Consider the following 23,657-nt stretch of genomic DNA (forward strand, 5'->3'; position numbering starts at 1 on the left):
AAATGTTCTTATTATGGGGCAGTATACAGGTGCTTGAAATTCAAATATTTACGAAATAGTCAATTCTGATCATATATATTTTTTTAATCGTTTGACAAACACATGTATATACATGTTGTATGATTGCCCAAACTCTCCTGTTATTTTCGTCTGTATTTCGTCTTGCTATACGCAGCCTTTTCCGAAACAAAGTTTGCCTCCTGTAATGTTGTGACATACTCTTTGGTCCGGAGTTGTGAATACCCGGAGTGTTATATGAGTATGTTATATGATGTAGCACAGAGCGCGAATAAAGCACAGTTAACCATACTCGCTGTCTCCTGAGTTGTCTATCATAAAGCTCAATACACATACAAAAGGACAACACTATACCTCCTTGCTGTGATAAAAAGCCACATACCAAGAACCAAGTAAACGATCGCTTCCCTATCCTCCATTGTTATGGTGTTATGTGAGTTGTGTCGCATTGAAGATAATGTCAGGGCAGTTTTACGCAGCGTCGCTCCGCCCGCCGAACAGCCGATCGCCCCGCCTACACTGCGTCGTTAACTACCCCAGTTACTAACTGTAATGGAAACGCAGCTTAAAGGTCCCATGTCATGCTTTTCTGGTTATTACCCATCTCCTTGGGTGTTATGTAGCTTTTTCTGCATGTAAACGGTCTGCAGAGTCACAAACCCTCAAAGTGCACCCTGTAGCGAGTCAAACTCTAACACTTTCTTTTTCCATTTCTTTCTTTCTGGATACAGTGACGTCACCATATCCAAATGGACCAATCCGTGGAGCTCCTCACACAGCAGGGTCCCTCGCAACACTATCGAACGCAGTGGGGGGACCTTTAGCGTCGAGCATAAAGCTACCTGAACGTTGGTCATAGACGAGTTGGGATCGCGGAGAAACACTCACTCAGCCTTGTCTTTTCTCAGCTGCGCTACTGCGCGGAGTTTCGCCAGCACATACACTGACTGCCTTATCTTTTCTCAGGCTTTGAGTGTTTGGCGAACAGCCAGGCTGTGAGTGTGTGTGTGCGCTCAGGCTGAGTCTCACAGACACCACGCAGCAACCAGGAAACGAGACCAGTAATCCAGCTCACACTGTCCGTTCCTCTTGCCTCAAAGGGCGGAGCAGCGAGCCCCGCAACGTCCCGCCAACACGGCACCCAGACCCCACGCAGCATTCTCATCTGTTTGTCATTACTGGTGTCATTTTCTGGTTGCTAACACCATTGTAACACATAATCACTGATGTTCCGCTGTAACGGTGGTGGACTCATCAGAACAGAGTGGGCGAGCTGACCAATCAGAGCACACTGGGCTCATAGGGAGGTGGGGGGGGGCAGGAGCTCCAACAAGCCGTTTAGGACAGAGAGTGAATACACATACTATACAGAGATGCTGTATGAGAAAAAAATGTGAGTTTGGAACATTGAACAATGTAAATCTGTTCTAGTAGACCTCAATAATGGAATTATGATCAGTAGAAATGGCCATGACATGGGACCTTTAAAGTGAGCATGGCCTACCAAGGCCAAACTAAACCCTGCTAAGCCGTGCTAGGTCCTGCAGTGGAAAAGCGCCATTTGAGTATTGTTTGGAGTCAGACTCACCTTCAGGGGACGGAGGGTCCGCAGGTTGAAGCAGCAGTGTTGTAGTTTCCACTTTTCTCTCCTGTAGCTGAACTCAGAGGAAGTTGTTAGTTTGGTCTGAAGGTGAATCTGATCGTCTGTTTTTCAGTCCGTCTGTCTCTCTGCAGTGAGGGAGAATAACAAACTGTTTCCTAGTTTATCTCAGGTGTGTCAGGTGAGGGAGGAGCTCTGTCACGCCTCCTCTGCTGAACGCTGTCTCCTCTCATGTAACTCAGGGAGTGTCTCAGCCTGTTTTTCAGGTTTCAGGCTCGAAAATGACATTCCCAGAACAAATGACCATATCTTCCCTTCTAAAAGGGTTAAATTAATAATCTTTTTTCTCAAAGTAATGATAAACCTGTGAGTTGGATGTAGAAAAGTCAGAATCAATATAGATGTTTTTTATTTTAAAGAAAATTCAGATTGAACACAGTAAAAAACTGTAAATTATAGTGTCCGTTCAAAACATATTTTGTACTTATAGTGAAAACCAGTGGCAAGCCGTGAGCTTTATAACTAGGCCCTCTGACCCCCACCCCTTCCCTCGAAATGAAGGGGAAAAAATAGTTATTACGTCACAGCGTATACTTCAGCGGAATATCAAAACAACGGCCTGGGGAGCAAAACGCATCAATGAAAGCGACCCTCTAACACACAAAACAACACCTGTGAACCCAATTTGTGTTTTTTGAAATTGAAAATGATGTTGCATTGTGTTTGTTACTTTCGTTGCAGTTTTATGTCTTAAGTGTAATTTTGCATGCTTTTATTTTGAAGGCGAGTTCACGCTGTTGTCAGGAAGTTGTTGTTGCTTTGGAAACAAGAAAAAAGTTTCACAGCGGGCGGAACTTGTCATAAAGTCCGCGATAATAAAACCCACCCATTTAGAGGGAAGATATGATTGGCCTGACCTTTCGCAAAGCCACGCCCCCCCTTGGTTACTGTTGCTAGTCCGACAAGCTGAGAGCCAGATGCGTTAAACAAAGCCATAATGGAGTGTCTCCGTAACGTCGGAGTCGCCTTAACAGACTCATTTTGGAGCAATAACGCAGCAATATCCTCCAGGTCCCGACAAAAGTGGCTACAATACGCTATGGAGGGTTATATCCACAGTTTAAACATTAGAAAAGAGGGAGGCACAACATCAATAGAGGCACTTGCATACAGGTCGCAGTGCAAGAGTGAAAAACCATATGAGCTGTATGTCAAATTCGACGGAATTATTATTATTATTTTGGAATAAAACAATACAATCACAAGAGGCATTAGATGTTGTAGTTTGTCTAAAGTTAACTACCGTTTCCTTGGTGGCTTTCTGCATCCACCTTGTTGTTCCTTTGTGGGGGTCGGGGTGCCCACTTGTGCAGCAGGATTAGGGAAGTCGGCAGTAGGCTTTCCATTAACAAAATGCTACAAAGATTAAAGCAAAAATATAAATGAATGATTGCCTGTTGGCTTTCTTGTTTGTACTTTGACCACAGACTAATAACGGAGCTCAGCTGTTCAGACATTATTATGCATCAAGTGATATACATGGTCAAAACGGCCTATAAGCACACAGCTTACAGCTGTAGTCGTGTGACTTTAGCTAACGTTCGTTAGTGAAATTAGTTAATTAAATTAGTTAGTTAATTTGTGAATGTAATCTTTGCTAGCTAGCTAGCTACGTTAGCACGTATTTACCTTCGAGCAAACGTATTTGTGTTTGTTGATATTCGCCATATTCAGCTGGGCATGGGGCCTGCCGCATTTCTTTATCCACTGCGGCATCTCTCCTCTCGGGTTTTGGGTTTAGGAAACGGGTAAAAATATCACCCCCCCTCCCTCTAAGCTTATGGGATATCTGCTATCCGATTTTCAAAGACCATAAGCACAACGCTTCACCATTTTCGCAATGAATTTGAACGCTATACGTCTACACTACAGGCATCAAAAAATGCTTTCAACGCTTCGCCCATTCACTTGAATGGGGTGACGTAGAAGATTTTTAATCTTTGCCGAACTGCATTGTGGGGAGCATGGCATGGCTTTGCAAGCATCACGAGCATCTATCGGCATCAAAAGTTGAACAATGTTCAACTTTTGAGGCTCGATGCTTGGCATCAGCCAATCAAATCCCGTTTATGTAAATCCCGCCAGTGCAAGCGCAGCCAATCAAACCGCGTGCAAGCTGGGAGAGCCAGACCGCAGTTCATTTCCTCATATTCCAAACGAGATATTACGATAGCAAATCACCCGGTTCTTTACGACCGGAACTATTTACCGGGATACAAACCGGAGGAACCAGGCATGGAGGGAGGTGGCAGAGACAGTGGGTGAAACTGATAGTTTTTTCACCTGTTTGGAGAGTTTATATCCAGTTTACTTCGTTTTAACATTGCTATTGCTTTGTATGTCGGGGGCGGGAGATTCATGTGATTGGTTGCTCGCAAAAAATCGCCAAGCTTCAGACACGCCCAGCTTCAAGATTTGTTCATGCCTGTAGTGTAGACGGGCCGGACTTCCACAGGGAGCCGCGCACGTGATCGAATATGATTGGACAACGGGCATTTAGGGGCGTGGCTTTGCGAAAGGTCAATCGTACTGTCATTTGACATTACTCTCTCGTTCAGTTACCGGGCCCTCTGTGAATCGCAGAGAGGGCCAGACGAGCTTCTTTCATGTAACCCTTCACATTCAAACAGAGACTGAACAGGCAGATTCGAAGGATTTATTTCTTTGGAAATTAAATTGTAAATACAATTAAATCAAGTTTTTTTCGGTAAAACTAAGGAAAAATATAACAAAAATAATATTTTAAAAATATATATTTTAAAAAAATAATATATTTTTGTAATGTTTTTAAATATTATTTTTTAGAATATCTTAGGCCCTCACAGAGGGCCTAGAGGGCGCTGACGGCTCGCCACTGGGGAAAACTAACCTTGGATGATGGGTTAGTAGACTAAAAGCTTTAGGAATCCAAAGTACAACATATAATAAGTACCCTGTATCAAGATTGATGCAAAACAAGTTATATTTGACCTTTTTAGACAGATTTAGCAAAAAAAAACTCTTCTGGGGCCATTTGGGTGGATTTTCCTTATCTCTGGCCCCCCCTTGCTCGATTTTGACATGTGACATCTCTTTCTGACCGTTAGAGCCAAAAGAATCGAAGCGAAATTGTCCCGCACACAATCATGTTAAAAAAACAGATGCGTCTTCGCACATTCAATCTTCCTACAGAGCGTAGGAATGGCCTGCTCTACTCTTTGAAAACGGAATTGCAGTTTTATTGCTTATAGATTATCAGAACATTTCAAAGGGGACACAGCCACATTGGATATTAACCTATGGATTAACTACATCATCGTTGTTATTGTTTAAATGTCATTGAAGACCAGTTTTGACCAGACAAAACCAAGGTAAGCCATGTTAGCGTTGTAGGCTACCTAGCGCCACATGTTTTGATGTAAGTTTTTGTTGATAACGTCGCGAGTTTGTATCTGTCAGTGTTGAGGTGGGCACCGTTAGATTCTGTGTCTTTATGATCATAAACAATGTGTTGGATGTGCAGCTAGGATAAGTAATAAGGTAGCTAGGAGCGATTTTTGGTGCAGTAATAGGTTAGCATTTTTCGCTCGGGGCTAATTCAGAGGCTCACTGTTAGCATTGTGTGTTTTTTTTGAAAAAAAATAAATGAAAAAGATCAGTTAAATGAGTTTTTTCCCATTATATGGATATAAAATATTCATAGTTTATTAAATATTAAGGTTCCTTAGACGTTGTTTCCTGCAAATGACGCGATTTCCGCCCCGGAACCGGGTCCGTGGGGCTTAAGAGGTTATTGCTGGAATAAAGGTTATAGTGGGTGAGTGAAATTATTAACTAAGATATTGTTAAAGAGGTGAAGTAGGCTCCCATAGTGTGAAGGTTTCACAAACCAAACTCAAATATCTGTCAAGTATATGGCATCAGTTTAAAACATTGAACCCTTTTACAGTATCTTTCAGAACCTGTCACCACTCCATCAACAAATTATCCTGGACTTCATCACAATGGCAGATTTCATAATTATGTTATTCATACTAACACATAATCAGTCACGTAAAGACAACCATTCATTTAGAAAATTAGCTATCGTTATGCTATAGACATTATACATGCAACAAATTATGTTTAGTTATTAACTATTATTTACTTTAATTATTGGCAGAAATACATGCGTGCACAAACAGGACCTATACACATGCACTAATGGAGAGGTGTCAGATGGGAGTAGTTGGGTTTGGTGCATATGAGGCGAGCTGGCACCTCTCCAGCTACATTAGATTAGATCAAACTTTATTGTCATTGCACAGAGTACAACGAAATGCAGTTTGCATCCAACTAGAAAGGTCACAGTAAAGTGCATGAGGTTAAAATAAATTCACATATCAGATCAATTTTCACTCTATTTATGCTTCAAGTCGTAGCCATATACCATATACATTGGGGGACACACATCCCCCCCAATATTCAGATACGCTCAAAATGCTTTTTGGGCGGGTGTCTGGGAGGAAGTTGGGGGTCTTTGGATTTTTGATTGAGCGGCAAGCAGCTAGTGCAAGTCGTGACTGTAAAACAAAAGGGAAATAAAGTGTTCCTGTTTCTACTGAAATTGCGTGGCACAGACCTTTCTATGTATTTAAATGCTTTAATATGATTATGGTTATAGTTGTACTTTATTCATTAACAGGTTTTAAAGTATCCCATGTGTTAGTGAATTTTGTAATATGTTCCTTTAGAATGGCAGGAAATTAGTATTCAAATTTTGATTTAATTTTTGGTCACCCCCAATGTTGACTCCATGGCTACGGCCCTGCAATTTCAACCCAGTCTCACAAAAAACGTGTAATAACTACGTTGGTCCACAACGTAGGACGTAGTATTTCTACAAAAACACCTCTGAAATTGTAGGATCCCTACGTTTTTTTCCACCATTCATTCCAATGGCTGGCGTCTATGTCACGTGATCTTCAAATTTCTCCCTGCAGAAAAAAAAACATGGCCGACCTTCGTTTTATTCCCGGTGGAAAATGCCTATTTTAAGGGTTAGTTTGGCCATTAAAATGCGTTTTGATGTCATTTGATGCGAGAAATATGCGTTTTTATTTCAGATTATGTGTGCAGTAGATGTACATGATCTTTAGTTTGCTAGTTATTACGAAGATTACTTCAGGAAATTGTGTCCATTCAACGTTTTCGTTGTTACCAAGGTGGTTGCTAGGGACGCTGCTATCAATATTATTTCTGTTATGTTATGTAACTGTTTAATGGTGTTATCTTTATTGCTACCCCCTTCCCCGTCAATTTATAGTGTTGGTCCACAGCACAAATGTATTAGTTTAACAAAATCCGCATCTAAAATTGTGGCATAGATACGTTATTTTCCCCTGTGCAATTCTCCATTTACTCAACAACAACACATCATTATCCTTGTGTTTATTTATTTGTTTGATTAATAAACACAAGTTGGAGTCCGTCAGGACCGAGGGTCGGAGCAGTTCATAGTAGTTGCTTTAGAGAATTGTACACCCGGAAGTAAGTATTCTCTCCGCTTCGCTTGACAAACCCCGTCCTCAAGCTGTGTGATTGGATGTTTGAGTGTGCTCCGAGGGTTACACCGAGCGTCGAACAGCACTTGAAATGGGATGGAACCACGGCAGACTGTCCAAAACTGGATTTGAACGGGTCCACCCCGTCCGCCCCTCCCCCACACCGTCCCCAGAACTACACATGCTGGCTATTGTGTTTTGCAACATGCTCTATGGCACGTCTCTACTGGGAATTGTAGATTTAAAAGATGTTTTCGGATTTTTCCCATAAGAAGTTGCCAGTATTAAACTGTGTACATCCCTGGAGGTTTAGGGGATAGGAACACTCCAATTTAAAACATATAATTAATAAATGGGTGAAAATTGCTTGTGCCCATAATGGGCAGCATTAATATATACCCACATGCCAGCTAAGGTCAGAAGAGCTATATAGCTCCAACACTGATGTCAATGAGGAGCTCGTTCCACCATTCATGCACTGACACTTTCCCTCAGCCACGACGCAGACTCTCTGCATCACATTAATGCACACAATGTACACAATATCTGGTCTTTTATTATTACTGGACATATTTTATTCCATTCTATTTCAATGTAAATACTATTTTTTTTACTTTACTATATTTTTGTATTTTTTTTAATGTTATTATATTTTTCATAAAATAGTTGTGTTTTTTTATTTTTGGTTTTTATGTATGCACCACGACACCAAGTCAAATTCCTCGTACGTATCAACCTACCTGGTAATAAAACTGATTCTGATTCTGATTTCGGAGCCAGGATAGTGTGTTTTTGGGGTTTACCTGGGTCACACTCACAGTGGGAGCAGCAATCTGATTGGCTGATGCACGAGCTGGACGAGCTGGAGTTTAACCAAGGCCAGCACCGGTGTCTTGAATTGGATTATTGAATTAACTGGCAGCAGAGATGGCAAAAGTAAACACATCCTTTACTCAAGCAGAAGTACAGATACTCGTGTTTAAAAATACTCCGGTAGAAGTACTGACTAAACTTCTTTACTCAAGTCAAAGTAAAGAGGGCTTTGAAATGTACTTCAGTAAAAAGTACCCATAACTAGCAGCTGTTTTAAAGAGTACCTGACCTCCCTTTATATTAATAGAACAATAATGTCATTGTTAGCTAATGAATGTTTCCATGCTGAACAACGGCAACATGACAACGTTTCCATTGGTCCCTCTTCTTTAGAGAAGACCAGGAAATTATGGATACACGGATCGTGTTCAAATCAATAGGCACGCAATGACTCTAAATAATAATGATCACGCCACCAAACACACATTCAGACTAAAGGAACCAACCTGTTTGGAAAATGAGAGAAGTAGAAAGTACAGGTATTTGTGTTCAACATGTGAGAAGTAGAAAGTACAGGTATTTGAGTTCAACCTGTAAGAAGTAGAAAGTACAGGTATTTGTGTTCAACATGTAAGAAGTAGAACGTACAGGTATTTGTGTTCAACATGTAAGAAGTAGAAAGTACAGGTATTTGTGTTCAACATGTAAGAAGTAGAAAGTACAGGTATTTGTGTTCAAAATGTAAGAAGTAGAAAGTACAGGTATTTGTGTTCAACATGTAAGAAGTAGAACGTACAGGTATTTGTGTTCAACATGTAAGAAGTAGAACATACAGGTATTTGTGTTCAAAATGTAAGAAGTCAAAGTAAAAAGTTGTCCGAAAAATAAATAGTGGAGTAAAGTACTGATACCAGAAAAAATAAGTTAAGTACAGAAACAAAGTATTTGTACTCCACTACTTTCCACCTCTGGCTGTCAGCCAGTGGAGGAGAGGAGTAGTGGAGTAGTGGGAGAACAGGAGGAGGTTGAAGACCAGTCTAGCTGCAGCATTCTGAATTAGCTGAAGCATTCTGATGGTGTTTAACAACTCTCTGTATTTTAGACCAATCACGACCAAGCCAAGTTTCAACAGACTCTACTATTCCTACTTTTTATTCTGAGACGCGTCATGTCAGTGAGGAAATAAACATGAATACAATGAGGAGAAGAAGCAACTTGTTTTCAGTCTGAAGAAACCTCTGTTCTTGAGAAACTGATTTTATCAAAAATGTTAGTTTGTTTATTATTTGACAGCATTGTAACATCTGTTTGCTCTTTTCTCTTTAAATGTGATTGTTGCTGCTTTAATAATCTGAGTGACATCATTATTAATATGAATGAATAACTCTATTGAACATGCATGTTTTTATATATTGAAGTAGTGCACACATTACTTTATCTTCTCCATTATATATTTTACTTTACTATATATTATTATATTGTATTAAACGTCTTAGCGGAATACTCAACTCTGATTGGTCAAATTAGAAGTTTAAGATGTTGTTAATACTCGATAACACACCGCTGCCAAGAAATCAGTATTTTAGATTGAGATTAAATCCTTTAGAGTTTATAAACGTGTGCATTTGATAATCCACGCTGAACAGCAATGGGTCGTCCTCTCTGTTTAGGTTTCTCCTGGGAAAACTGGGTTTAACATTTACTCTGTATTTAAATACTTAGAAATCTCTTTCAAACATTTATTTTATTCCCTGACGAAGAGGTCTGTCATGGAGTTCATTTAAACCCAGTAACTCTGTATGTTTTATATAATTATACAAGTTTAAAATTGAACGTAATAAATCTAATAAAAAATGCATTTAATTTTGGATCTGATAAATGATTCGCTGCTCAAACTCGCAGTTGGATTAAACATATTATTTATTTTCCCATCATGCACAAATAACAAATTAACAATTTATAACGACATAGAATCAATAAAACAGAGAAGGTTGAACTATAACCTGACATAAAGATCTGAATCTGGGTGAGATCATTTCAAATGTAAAGAATATATATCTCTTATTTCCTCTAAAGGAAGCAGATCAGCATATTTGATGAACATTATGTTACTTCAGTGTTTCCCCTAGGATGGAGTCATAGCAGCGGTGCTAAGGCACGCGTGCCCAGCAAAATGTGAGCGCGGCGCGCGTGGACATTTTAAGTGTGTGCGCGTGCGAAGTGCTTCCCGCCATTATGTTTCTATTTGTCTGCCAGCACAAGAAAGACACATACATCATTAAAGGCTTCAAATGTATTCAGTATTGTATGAACATAATTGGTGGTTGGACATCACATCCTCTAGGGGGGTCCGGGGGTATGCCCCCCCGGGAAGATTTGTTTTTACATTTTAATATAAAATGCTTCAATCTGGTGCACTTTGAGCACACAATGACTAGAAACTAGATCTAACTCTAAACACCCATATGAAAAAGATCGTTTTACATTTTAATAATCAAATAATTGAACATACCAATAAACTACCATAGCCAATAACACATATGTAACTTATTTTATTTTTGTTGTTCATTTACATCACTTTCATCAGGCAATTTTTTAGTTTAATATCAGGTGTCAAAAGAGCATGGCACCTAGTAATGAATGTGCCAAATGTCTCCACTTCGTTCCACTGCCCCAGTGACTTGAATATCTTGGGTTCTGCCACCCTTCATGCAGATCTAGATCCCTCCGCTTCGCGTCGGGATCCTGATCAGCCTGTCGGGTGTTCTTTTCCCCATAATGACCGCGTCGCTGCACATTATCCCTTACAAACTAGCTAAGTTAGCTAGATGTAATTCATTCTTAACTGTAGGCTTTTATCAAAGTATTAATTTACTTAATCTAAATGTAACAACATTTTAAATTATAATAACTTACATTTATGGCGTTATGACCTTCTTCTTGAGGTGATTGTGTCCAAATAAAGTTATGTCTGCTTCAACTTGCTGTTGTCTGTCTTGTCAGGCAGTTTTCCTTCAGCTCTGAAAATGACAGCTTTCCCGCGTATCGGTGGCTCGAAGTTGCCGCGAGCGCTAGGGGGCAGCACTTATAATTATTTTAATTAAAAAAAAAATTGTTTTAATCTGCTTGGGGGCTTGCGCCGCTGCTGAAAACATATAGGGGAAACACTGTACTTGGATAAAAGTGTGACCTAAATGCACGTGTTTCAATTTAAGAAAGGTTGACAGTATGATCAAAAAGCAGATTATCAAACTCAATAACAACAAGAATAAAAACATGTTTAGAATAAAGAGCCAGCAGGAGGACGGGTTCAGAGGTCAGTGAACGATCCCTTTAAGAGATGTTTATCTCTACCTGCTCTGATCCACTGTCACACACACCTTCAGCGGTAATATCTTCACTTCCTCCACAGTGAAAATGTATGGAAACATCTTCTCAGTGAAAGTGTGTGTGAAGGTGTGTATGTGTGTGTTAGTGTCAGGATCAGAGAACAACAACTTTCCTCTGTTCCAGTCCAGATCCACTCTGACCCTCTGGAGCTCCTTCTGCAGACTGAGAGGAGTGGATGGAGCTGGTGGTGACCGTGCTGAGTATTTACCTTCATAGAAATCTATTCTCCATAATCCAGACTTCATGCTTCCCTTCCTCTGGGCAGACTCTGCTAACACACCAAGTACCCACAATGTACTGTCTGTAACCTGGACATCCCAGCTGTGAGTCCCTGAGTTAAAGCCCTCGGAGCCCAGGACACAGATGTGTTGATCAAACCTCTCTGGATTATCAGGAAGTTTCTGTCTCCCTCCTAGTCTCACACTGGTCAGATCTTCAGACAGGATGAGTCTTGGATGAGCAGTGTTTGGGTCCAGGATGAGAGGAGAGTAGGACACCATGTCCTTCATCTTGCTCCAGATGTGGAAGCTGAGGTTGGCCAGGTGTTTGGCCTGGTCTATCAGAGCTCCTGAGGGCAGCTGTGGGTCCTCCAGCAGGGGGCGCTGCAGCCTCTCCACTGCAGCCTTGTAGTTGTGCAGGAAGGAGACGTCTTCAGCTCTCAGCTCCTCCTCTGTGGCTCTGACTGTGTGTGAAAGAGCTGTTATCTCTCTGCTCACAGCCTCCGTCTTCTCCTCCATCATCCTCCTCTTCTGCTCCTCTTCCTCCCTCAGTGCAGCCATCCTGGCCTCCTCTTCCTCTTCTAGAAACTGGTGAAGCTTCTTAAACTGCTCCTTAATCTGCGTCTCTGTGTGTTGAGCCTGGACCTTCATGTGACCTGCTGTTTGATCAAACTTCACTTTAACTTCTTCAAAGAGCTTCAGTTTCTCCTGAAAGGCCTGCAGAGACTTCTGGAGCTCCTCTTTGAGATCCTGAGCAGCTTCATCGATGGGTCTGAATCTGTGGTCGGTGTGTGTTTTTGAATCTCTGCAGATGTGACACACTGGCTGCTGATGGTCCAGACAGAAGAGTTTGAGTTTCTCAGAGTGCAGACTGCAGAGAGCCTCTGAAGGTCTCTGATCTCTCTCCTGTAAGAAGGTCTCACACAGGTTCTTTAAAGCCAAGTTGGGAGGAAGGAATTCCTTTGAATGTTTTCTCCTACAAACTGGACACTCCTTTACTTCTTTCCCATCCCACCAGGTCTGCAGACAGGCTTTACAGACGCTGTGGCAGCAGGACAGGATGACAGGATCTCTAAAGACTTCCTGACAGACCGGACAGCAGAGATCTTCCTCTAACCTGGAAGCCATGTTGCCTCTGAGTGAAGCTGAAACACAGCAGACAGGAGTATACAGTCAGTCATGGCTCCCCTCCCCCTCCTCTAGTGACTTCACTGAAATTCACTTTTGCCGCTTTTCGACTGCAGGACCTAGCACGGCTTAGCATGATTTAGTTTGGCCCGGCCCGCTTTTTTTAAAGGTTCCACTAGGGGTAGTTCCGGCTCACAGGTACTTTTTAACTTTTTTTCTGGTCCTCGAAAATCGAGGTTCCTACCGAGCCAACAACCGAGCTGAATATGCTAAACTAGTGACGTAAACACTCCCAACTGCTGATTGGTCAGAGAGAATCGTAAAAATCGTTCCGCGAGACAGTCCCCAAGCGTTGCATAAGCTCAATTTTTAAAACAGACAAACTACCGTTAAACAAATCCATAAAGAAATGGCAGCAACAAAAAAAAGACGCCGTGGTCGTTTGATGAGGTACAGACGTTACTCCATCTCGTTGCGGATGAAAAAATGCAACGGGAGCTAGACGTCACAACAACGCGAAACGACGCCTGGACTCGGCAACGGCTGCAGGATGGTACGTTTTTGCTAACTCTCTGTTCTTTCTCTGTTCTTTCAGCGCCGCTGGTCTACAATCTCGCAATCCAATCAAATTACGTCACGTCTGTCCCTCCGGTGCTAGAGCAATGCTGGCGTCTTGTCTGTTGACTGCCGCTTCTACCCCCGGACTGTTTCTGGATGTTTGTTTGTTTTGTCTACGGGTCTCTATGCTGGTTTTCGCCGATCCAAGGCTGCTCTTCACTCCGTTGTGCATCTCTCCAGCTCCGTTTCCATTCATAGGCTCCCTCACTACTGGACTGTATGCTACGTTAGCCATCAAAGCTAACAGCTGGCTCCACTCCGTCACCTTGACTACCCGGTCTGTATGCTACGTTAGCCACCGAAGCTAACAGCTGGCTCCCGTCACAATTGGACTACCTGATTACACCACTGGATTGTTTTTCCTGGCTCTGGGTGTGTTGATCGCTGCTCTGGACTCGGGTGAGTACGCTGTGTGTTTTGTGATGGTGATTGTGCCAACCTGGACCGACCTGTTGTGCGCCGTACATCAACAACAACAACACTCACTCTGTCTGGCTGCCCAGCCGGCGTTCTTGCGGGGAGCCTCCACTCCCCACCAGCTCGTCTACTGTTGGGTAGCTAGGTCCAGACATGGTGCCGCAGGGACGGTCTGGGGTAACCAACACCACACACATCACTCACTCCAACACCTGGTCCACTGCTGCTTTCACATATCTCACTGCCTACCAACTCCTAGCCAATCAGTTAATAACCACTGCAAATACACTACCTTGGCTACTCTCATCTGCTGCTACCTTTCATCTGCTGCTTGGAATATCTCTCCCGCTGCTTCAGTCTACTACACCACCAACCTCTCGCCCTCTCATCTACACTGCTGCTGACCTCCACAGCCTCAACAACAACCATCGTCTCCCTGCTGCTACTGCCACCGCAGCTAGCGCCGCTGGGATCCTCCGCCGACGCCGCTACATCCACCGGGGCGCTGGCCTCCCCCGCAACCGACACCTCCCTGACGGTTCACCCATCCCCTCACTCTGGACTATCCCCCACCCCCCCGCCATCCCCATCCACCGCACTGCCAACCTCAACAACCTTTGTACCCCCTCCCCTGCTCCACCATCCATCTCCCTCGCACTCCTGAACTGCCGCTCCCTCTCCAACAAATCACCTGTTATACACGAACTGCTACTGGACAATAACATTGATCTGCTTCTCCTCTGTGAAACATGGCAACAGCCCCTGGACTTCTACGCTCTCAACCAAGCCACTCCCTCCAACTACAGTTTCACTGCCAGACCCCGCCTCTCCGGGCGCGGGGGTGGTCTCGCTGTTCTCCACAAACAATCCCTACACATCACTGAACTGAACCTCAACCTCCCACCTATCTCATCCTTTGAACACCTTGCTTTCTCCCTCCCCAACTCTATCACTACTGTTCTAATCTACCGTCCCCCGAAGCCACACCCCTCTTTCCTCTCTGAACTGTCTGAACTACTCACCATTGCATCCTCTCTATCTTCCCACCTCCTACTTACCGGCGACTTCAACATCCACATGGATCAGCCCAATGCCCCCCTGACATCTGACTTCCTCTCCCTCCTTGACTGCTTCCACCTCACCCAACACATTGACTTCCCCACCCATACCAAAGGCCACATTCTGGACTTAGTCTGCTCCTCCTTTCTACCATTATCTAACCCCCAGCCCCTCCCCTTCCCACTCTCTGATCATCTCTGCATCCTCTTCTCCGCCCCTCTACCCTCCCCCCACAACCCCAAAAAACGCACCATCTCCTACCGCAACATCAAGGCAGTCAACCCCCTCACGCTCTCCCAGCTCATATCCTCTGCCTTCCCGCCCGACTCTGCCCCCTCTTCCCCTGACGACTATGCCACCACACTCAACTCAATTCTCTCTGACTCCCTCGACTCTCTGGCCCCCTGGAAAACCTCCTCTGTTTCATTCACCAACCCCGCCCCCTGGTACACCCCGGAACTCCGTACCATGAAACAGACCGGCCGTCAACTTGAAAGATTGTTCAAACGAACCCACCTCACCGTCCACGCCGAAGCCTATAAAGTTCACATCTCCTCCTACCGTGATGCTCTCCAAGCCGCCAAATCTGCCCACTTCTCCACCCTCATCGACAGCACCAACCGGAACCCCCGCATCCTGTTTTCCACCATCAATAAATTGCTCCAGCCACCTGACATCAATCCACCCTCCTCCCCTGACCTATGCAACTCCTTCCTCCTCGCCTTCAACAACAAAGTTTCACAAATCAACAGCTCCCTAACTGCCATGACCACTATCTCCTCCAACCCCCACGCCCCCCCTCCTCTCCCAGTCCACCCGCCCTTCCCTCCCCTCACTGCCTTCTCTCCTGTTGACTCCTCCCACATCCTAGCCATCATCACCTCATCCAAAACAACCACCTGCTTTCTTGACCCCCTCCCTACGACCCTAACTAAGGCCTGCCTCCCTGTCCTCATCCCCCACCTCACCACCCTCTTCAACCAATCTCTATCCCTTGGTCTTGTTCCCTCCATCTACAAACTTGCCTCCATCACCCCCATCCTCAAAAAGCCCACCCTTGACCCAGCCAACCTCTCCAACTACCGCCCCATCTCCAACCTGCCATTCCTCTCCAAAACACTGGAGCGTATTGTCGCCACCCAGCTCCACACCCACCTCCAGTCCAACAACCTCTATGAACCCCTCCAGTCTGGTTTTCGCCCACTCCACAGCACTGAAACAGCCCTGGTCAAAGTAATCAACGATCTCCTCTCCTCTGCAGACTCCGGTGCCCTCAACATCCTGCTACTACTAGACCTCAGCGCAGCCTTTGACACTGTGAATCACTCAATCCTCCTACAAAGGCTGCGCCAACAGGGTGTTGAGGGCTCCGCTCTCGACTGGCTCACCTCCTACCTCACCGACAGGCAACAATTCATCTCCCTCTCTGGCCACACATCCGCCCTCTCCCCAGTCACACAGGGGGTCCCCCAGGGCTCAGTCCTCGGCCCCCTCCTCTTCATCTGCTATCTTTTCCTCCTTGGTCACATTATTCGCAACCTCAACCTTGATTTCCACTGTTACGCCGATGACACCCAGATCTACATCACCACCAAATCCCCTCACAACCCTCCCCTCACCCATATCGAAACCTGCATCTCTTCAATAAAAACATGGCTGACTCACAATTTCCTTAAACTCAACAGTGATAAAACAGAGCTACTCATCATAGGCACCAGATCAACCCTCAATAAAACAGGACCCATTTCACTCACCATTGAGAATTCGACCATCACCCCTTCTCCCCTGGCACGCAATCTTGGCGTTATCCTGGACCCCACCCTCTCCTTTGACCCCCATGTCAGCTCCATCATCAAGATCTCCTACTTCCACCTCCGCCGCATTGCCAAAATCAAACACTACCTCCCCCCCCGTGCTGCTGAATCCCTCATCCATGCCTTCATCACCTCCCGCCTCGACTATTGCAACGCCCTCCTCACTGGCATCTCCTCCCATTCCCTCCATAGACTCCAAATGGTACAAAACTCTGCTGCCCGCCTCCTCACCCACACCCGGACCCGTGAACACATCACTCCCGTTCTCCGCTCTCTTCACTGGCTCCCCATCAAACAACGCATCATCTTCAAAACACTCCTCCTCACCTATAAAGCCCTTCACCACCTAGCCCCCCCCTACCTCTCTGACCTCCTCATCCCCTACAACCCCCCCCGAGCCCTCCGATCCTCCTCCACTCTCTCCCTCACAGTACCACCATCAAGACTCAAAACATTTGGCAACAGAGCATTCTCCAGATCAGCACCCCGCCTCTGGAACTCCCTCCCCCAATCTGTCCGCCACTCTCCCACACTGTCTACCTTCAAAACCCAGCTGAAAACATACCTCTTCTCCCAAGCCTTCAACTTACCCTACCCCCCAACCCACTGACTTCACTCACACCCCACGCTGTATCTCTTATTCACCCCACGCTGCATCTCTTATTCATACATTCATCAACTTTTTCTTTCCTCTTTTCCATTATGTTGTCTTTTGCTCGTTGTCCTATGCTTGCTCCCCCCCTGTGTTGTCCTTTGCCTGTTCATGTAATGTTCATGTTCAATTTTCTTGTCCAATATGTTGTCTTCTGCCTGTTCACCCCCTTTCTGTACTTTTAATTTTTTTTTGTAAGCGACTTTGGGTTATTGAAAAGCGCTATATAAATAAAAGTTATTATTATTATTATTATTATTATTCTTTGCTTGAAAGCGTTGTGTCCCTATCTACTGTAAAGCTCATTTCTAACAAACATGCCTATTTTATCCTTACATTTATGTTTGACAACCCATGCTCTTATGGAGCCCCGAAGAGCTACGGTTAGCACAGATAGCATTAGCAAGAGCTATTGTTTGCTAACACCATATGTACCATTGTTTACGTCCAGTTTTCTAGAGTTAAGTAAGAAATAGGCATGGCAAAACGACTGGAATTGTGACTTTTTTTCAACTTTAGATCATCGTCAGTAAGTAAAATAAGCAATACCAATGTGTGGAAATAATCTTTTACAAGTAAAGTAACGTACCAAAAGTAAAAGTGGTAAGAATCACTATTAATGTTGCAGCTAGTAAAATTGTGTGACATCCTAATATATTCTTGTATATTCTTCATTGTTAAGTATTTTTGCACTTTAAACTGGTCTCATAATTATTCATACTTAAATTAATTTGTAATTATCCATTTACTTCATGACTGTATATTTGTACATACTCATACATATATTTATATTCATTATCAACTGGCTGGACATAATGTAATTCACTTTCACAATCATTGTAAACATCTAGGGCCAGAACCGTCTTTAGTTCATCCTTACCGTTGTTCTGTTTATACTTATATATTTTATTCTTATATCCTTACGTGACCTGTACCTGTCCTGTGTGTTTCATTGTTATTGCTGTTGCTGCTATGACACCTGAATTTCCCTATAGTGATTTAAAAAAAAAAGAAGTGTATCTTATTGTCTTCCTGGCAAGAGGAAACGAGGAGAGGAGCACCTCACAGTCCTGAGGGAGATGCACAGTGCAGATCTGGCCCAGCAGGAACGGTTGTATTTATGTTTATAGTTTGCTTTGTTATTTGCACTTGTTTGATGATTAAACTGTTTGTTTGTAACAAGTATTTTTATCGTGATTTCCTCTGTGTTAAAGGTGGGGTAGGTCATTTTGGAGAAACCAGCTCGAGTGCGCTAGAATTTGAAAATACACAGCCGGAACAAATCTGCCACTTCCTTACAGAGCCCCTCCTCCAACACACACGAACGCGCACATGACCAATGAGGGCACGAGATAAGTTTGTGCACAGATGGAAGGCTGACAGGCAGGTAGGCCATCCAGTTACTTTAGCCGGGCCGGCTCAGATGATTGGTCGTGCTTTTTAGAGCACCACGGCTTCAACAGATGAATTTTTTTTCCGATATTCATTGCTATCGGGATGTTGAGAGCATTCCATGGAATATAACAAAAAGTGTATCTCGAGCCGGTTTCTCTAACTTACCTACCCCACCTTTAACAGTAGATCTAAACAAACAAAACAGACCTTAATTTATTAGAAAGATTTTCTTTTCATGATCTGTTATTTTCTCAAATGTTCTTATTATGGGGCAGCATACAGGTGCTTGAAATTCAAATATTTACGAAATAGTCAATTCTGATCATATATATTTTTTAAATCGTTTGACAAGCACATGTATACACATGTTGTATGATTGCCCAAACTCTCCTGTTATTTTCTTCTGTATTTCGTCTTGCTATACGCAGCCTTTTCCGAAACAAAGTTTGCCTCCTGTAATGTTGTGACATACTCTTTGGTCCGGAGTTGTGAATACCCGGAGTGTTATATGAGTATGTTATATGATGTAGCACAGAGCGCGAATAAAGCACAGTTAACCATACTCGCTGTCTCCTGAGTTGTCTATCATAAAGCTCAATACACATACAAAAGGACAACACTATACCTCCTTGCTGTGATAAAAAGCCACATACCAAGAACCAAGTAAACGATCGCTTCCCTATCCTCCATTGTTATGGTGTTTTGTGAGTTGTGTCACTTTGAAGATAACGTCACGGCAGTTTTACGCAGCGTCGCTCCGCCCGCCGAACAGCCGATCGCCCCGCCTACACTGCGTCGTTAACTACCCCAGTTACTAACTGTAATGGAAACGCAGCTTAAAGGTCCCATGTCATGCTTTCCTGGTTCTTACCCGTCCCCTTGGGTGTTATGTAGCTTTTTCTGCATGTAAACGGTCTGCAGAGTCACAAACCCTCAAAGTGCACCCTGTAGCGAGTCAAACTCTAACTCTTTATTTTTCCATTTCTTTCTTTCTAGGTACAGTGACGTCACCATATCCAAATGGAGCAATCCGTGGAGCTCCTCACACAGCAGGGTCCTTCGCAACACTATCAAACGCAGTGGGGGGACTTTTAGCGTCGAGTATAGAGCTACCTGAACGTTGGTCATAGACGAGTTGGGATCGCGGAGAAACACTCACTCAGCCTTGTCTTTTCTCAGCCGCGCTACTGCGCGGAGTTTCGCCGGCACATACACTGACTGCCTTATCTTTTCTCAGGCTGTGAGTGTTTGGCGAACAGCAAGGCTGTGAGTGTGTGTGTGTGCTCAGGCTGAGTCTCACAGACCCCACGCAGCAACCAGGAAACGAGACCAGTAATCCAGCTCACACTGTCCGCTCCTCGAGCCTCAAAGGGCGGAGCAGCGAGCCCCGCAACGTCCCTCCAACACGGCCCCCAGACCCCACGCAGCATTCTCATCTGTTTGTCATTACTGGTGTCATTTTCTGGCTGCTAACGCCATTGTAACACATAATCACTGATGTTCCGCTGTAACGGTGCTGGACTCATCAGAACAGAGTCTGAGAGCTGACCAATCAGAGCACACTGGGCTCATAGGGAGGGAGGGGGGGCAGGAGCTCCAACAAGCCGTTTAGGACAGAGAGTGAATACACATACTATACAGAGATGCTGGATGAGAAACCAATGTGTGTTTGGAACATTGAACAATGTAAATCTGTTCTAGTAGACCTCAATGATGGAATTATGATCAGTAGAAATGGCCATGACATGGGACCTTTAAAGTGAGCATGGCCTACCAAGGCCAAACTAAACCCTGCTAAGCCGTGCTAGGTCCTGCAGTGGAAAAGCGCCATTTGAGTATTGTTTGGAGTCAGACTCACCTTCAGGGGGTGGAGGGTCCGCAGGTTGAAGCAGCAGTGTTGTAGTTTCCACTTTTCTCTCCTGTAGCTGAACTCAGAGGAAGTTTTTAGTTTGGTCTGAAGGTGAATCTGATCGTCTGTTTTTCAGTCCGTCTGTCTCTCTGCAGTGAGGGAGAATAACACGCCTCCTCTGCTGAACGCTGTCTCCTCTCATGTAACTCAGGGAGTGTCTCAGTCCAAAGTGCTGATTTATTGCTGGAATAAAGGTTATAGTGGGTGAGTTAAATTATGAACTAAGATGTTGTTAAAGAGGTGAAGTAGGCTCCCATAGTGTGAAGGTTTCACAAACCAAACTCAAATATCTGTATATAGCATCAGTTTAAAACATTGAACCCATTTATCTTTCAGAACCTGTCCACACTCCATCAACAAATTATCCTGGACTTCATCACAATGGCAGATTTCATAATTATGTTATTCATACTAACACATAATCAGTCACGTAAAGACAACCATTCATTTAGAAAATTAGCTATCGTTATGCTATAGACATTATACGTGCAACAAATTATGTTTAGTTATTAACTATTATTTACTTTAATTATTGGCAAAAATACATCCGTGCACAAACAGGACCTATACACATGCACTAATGGAGAGGTGTCAGATGGGAGTAGTTGGGTTTGGTGCATATGAGGCGAGCTGGCACCTCTCCAGCTACATTAGATTAGATCAAACTTTATTGTCATTGCACAGAGTACAGAAACACTCACTCAGCCTTGTCTTTTCTCAGCCGTGCTACTGCGCGGAGTTTCGCCGGTACATACACTGACTGCCTTATCCTTTCTCAGGCTGTGATGTGTGTGTGTGTGCTCAGGCTGAGTCTCACAGACCCCACGCAGCAACCAGGAAACGAGACCAGTAATCCAGCTCACACTGTCCGCTCCTCGAGCCTCAAAGGGCGGAGCAGCGAGCCCCGCAACGTCCCGCCAACACGGCCCCCAGACCCCACGCAGCATTCTCATCTGTTTGTCATTACTGGCGTCATTTTCTGGCTGCTAACGCCATTGTAACACATAATCACTGATGTTCGGCTGTAACGGTGGTGGACTCATCAGAACAGAGTCGGAGAGCTGACCAATCAGAGCACACTGGGCTAATAGGGAGGGGGGGGGGGGGGGCAGGAGCTCCAACAACCCTCTTAGGACAGAGAGTGAATATGCATACTATACAGACATGCTGGATGAGAAACCAATGTGAGTTTGGAACATTGAACAATGTAAATCTGTTCTAGTCGACCTCAATGATGGAATTATGATCAGTAGAAATGGCCATGACATGGGACCTTTAAAGTGAGCATGGCCTACCAAGGCCAAACTAAACCCTGCTAAGCCGTGCTAGGTCCTGCAGTGGAAAAGCGCCATTTGAGTATTGTTTGGAGTCAGACTCACCTTCAGGGGGTGGAGGGTCCGCAGGTTGAAGCAGCAGTGTTGTAGTTTCCACTTTTCTCTCCTGTAGCTGAACTCAGAGGAAGTTTTTAGTTTGGTCTGAAGGTGAATCTGATCGTCTGTTTTTCAGTCCGTCTGTCTCTCTGCAGTGAGGGAGAATAACACGCCTCCTCTGCTGAACGCTGTCTCCTCTCATGTAACTCAGGGAGTGTCTCAGTCCAAAGTGCTGATTTATTGCTGGAATAAAGGTTATAGTGGGTGAGTTAAAATATGAACTAAGATGTTGTTAAAGAGGTGAAGTAGGCTCCCATAGTGTGAAGGTTTCACAAACCAAACTCAAATATCTGTCAAGTATATGTCATCAATTTAAAACATTGAACCCTTTTACAGTATCTTTCAGAACCTGTCACCACTCCATCAACAAATTATCCTGGACTTCATCACAATGGCAGATTTCATAATTATGTTATTCATACTAACACATAATCAGTCACGTAAAGACAACCATTCATTTAGAAAATTAGCTATCGTTATGCTATAGACATTATACATGCAACAAATTATGTTTAGTTATTAACTATTATTTACTTTAATTATTGGCAAAAATACATCCGTGCACAAACAGGACCTATACACATGCACTAATGGAGAGGTGTCAGATGGGAGTAGTTGGGTTTGGTGCATATGAGGCGAGCTGGCACCCCTCCAGCTACATTAGATTAGATAAGATCAAACTTTATTGTCATACAACGAATTGCAGTTTGCATCCAACTAGAAAGGTCACAGTAAAGTGCATAAGGTTAAAATAAATTCACATATCAGATACATTTTCATAAATGTACAAATATTAATACATGTCTTTTGTTTTTGGTCTGCAGAAGTCACGGTACTTATCATCATTACTCTCACAGAGATCATGCACTTTATTTACGCGTCAAGTCGTAGCCATATACCATATACATTGGGGGTGGGACATCCCCCCAATATTCAGATACGCTCAAAATGCTTTTTGGGCGGGTGTCTGGGAGGAAGTTGGGGGTCTTTTGATTTTTGATTGAGTGGCAAGCAGCTAGTGCAAGTCGTGACTGTAAAACAAAAGGGAAATAAAGTGTTCCTGTTTCTACTGAAATTGCGTGGCACAGACCTTTCTATGGATTTAAATGCTTTAATATGATTATGGTTATAGTTGTACTTTATTCATTAACAGGTTTTAAAGTATCCCATGTGTTAGTGAATTTTTTAATATGTTCCTTTAGAATGGCAGGAAATTAGTATTCAAATTTTGATTTAATTTTTGGTCACCCCCAATGTTGACTCCATGGCTACGGCCCTGCAATTTCAACCCAGTCTCACAAAAAAACGTGTAATAACTACGTTGGTCCACAACTTGGGACGTAGTATTTCTACAAAAACGCCTCTGAAATTGTAGGATCCCTACCTTTTTTTTTCACCATTCATTCCAATGGCTGGCGTCTATGTCACGTGATCTTCAAATTTCTCCCTGCAGAAAAAAAAAAAAAGGCCGACCTTCGTTTTATTCTCGGTGGAAAATGCCTATTTTAAGGTTAGTTTGGCCATTAAAATACGTTTTGATGTCATTTGATGCGAGAAATATGAGTTGTTATTTCAGATTATGTGTGCAGTGGATGTCCATGATTTTTAGTTTGC

At 43.7% G+C, this 23,657-nt stretch overlaps 1 protein-coding gene across 1 annotated transcript; it reads right to left on the reverse strand.

Moving 5' to 3' along the window:
- Positions 1-11,151: 11,151 nt before the first annotated feature.
- Positions 11,152-21,736, reverse strand: LOC307024541 (nuclear factor 7, brain-like). Its single transcript, XM_079658772.1, has 2 exons — positions 20,563-21,736; positions 11,152-12,766 (listed from the first exon to the last, which is right to left on the reverse strand). Exon 2 carries the CDS (start codon positions 12,747-12,749, stop codon positions 11,364-11,366), a length of 1,386 nt encoding a protein of 461 aa, XP_079514898.1. The 5' UTR covers positions 12,750-12,766; positions 20,563-21,736; the 3' UTR covers positions 11,152-11,363.
- Between the last annotated feature and the right edge of the window lie 1,921 nt (positions 21,737-23,657).

The sequence above is a fragment of the Notothenia rossii genome, assembly GCF_949606895.1.
Source record: "Notothenia rossii genome assembly, chromosome: 11".
NCBI lineage: Eukaryota > Metazoa > Chordata > Actinopteri > Perciformes > Nototheniidae > Notothenia > Notothenia rossii.

Coding starts and splice junctions, on each gene's coding strand:
- LOC307024541 (XM_079658772.1), bottom strand. CDS start 12,749: ATGGCTTCCAGGTTAGAGGAAGATCTCTGCTGTCCGGTCTGTCAGGAA.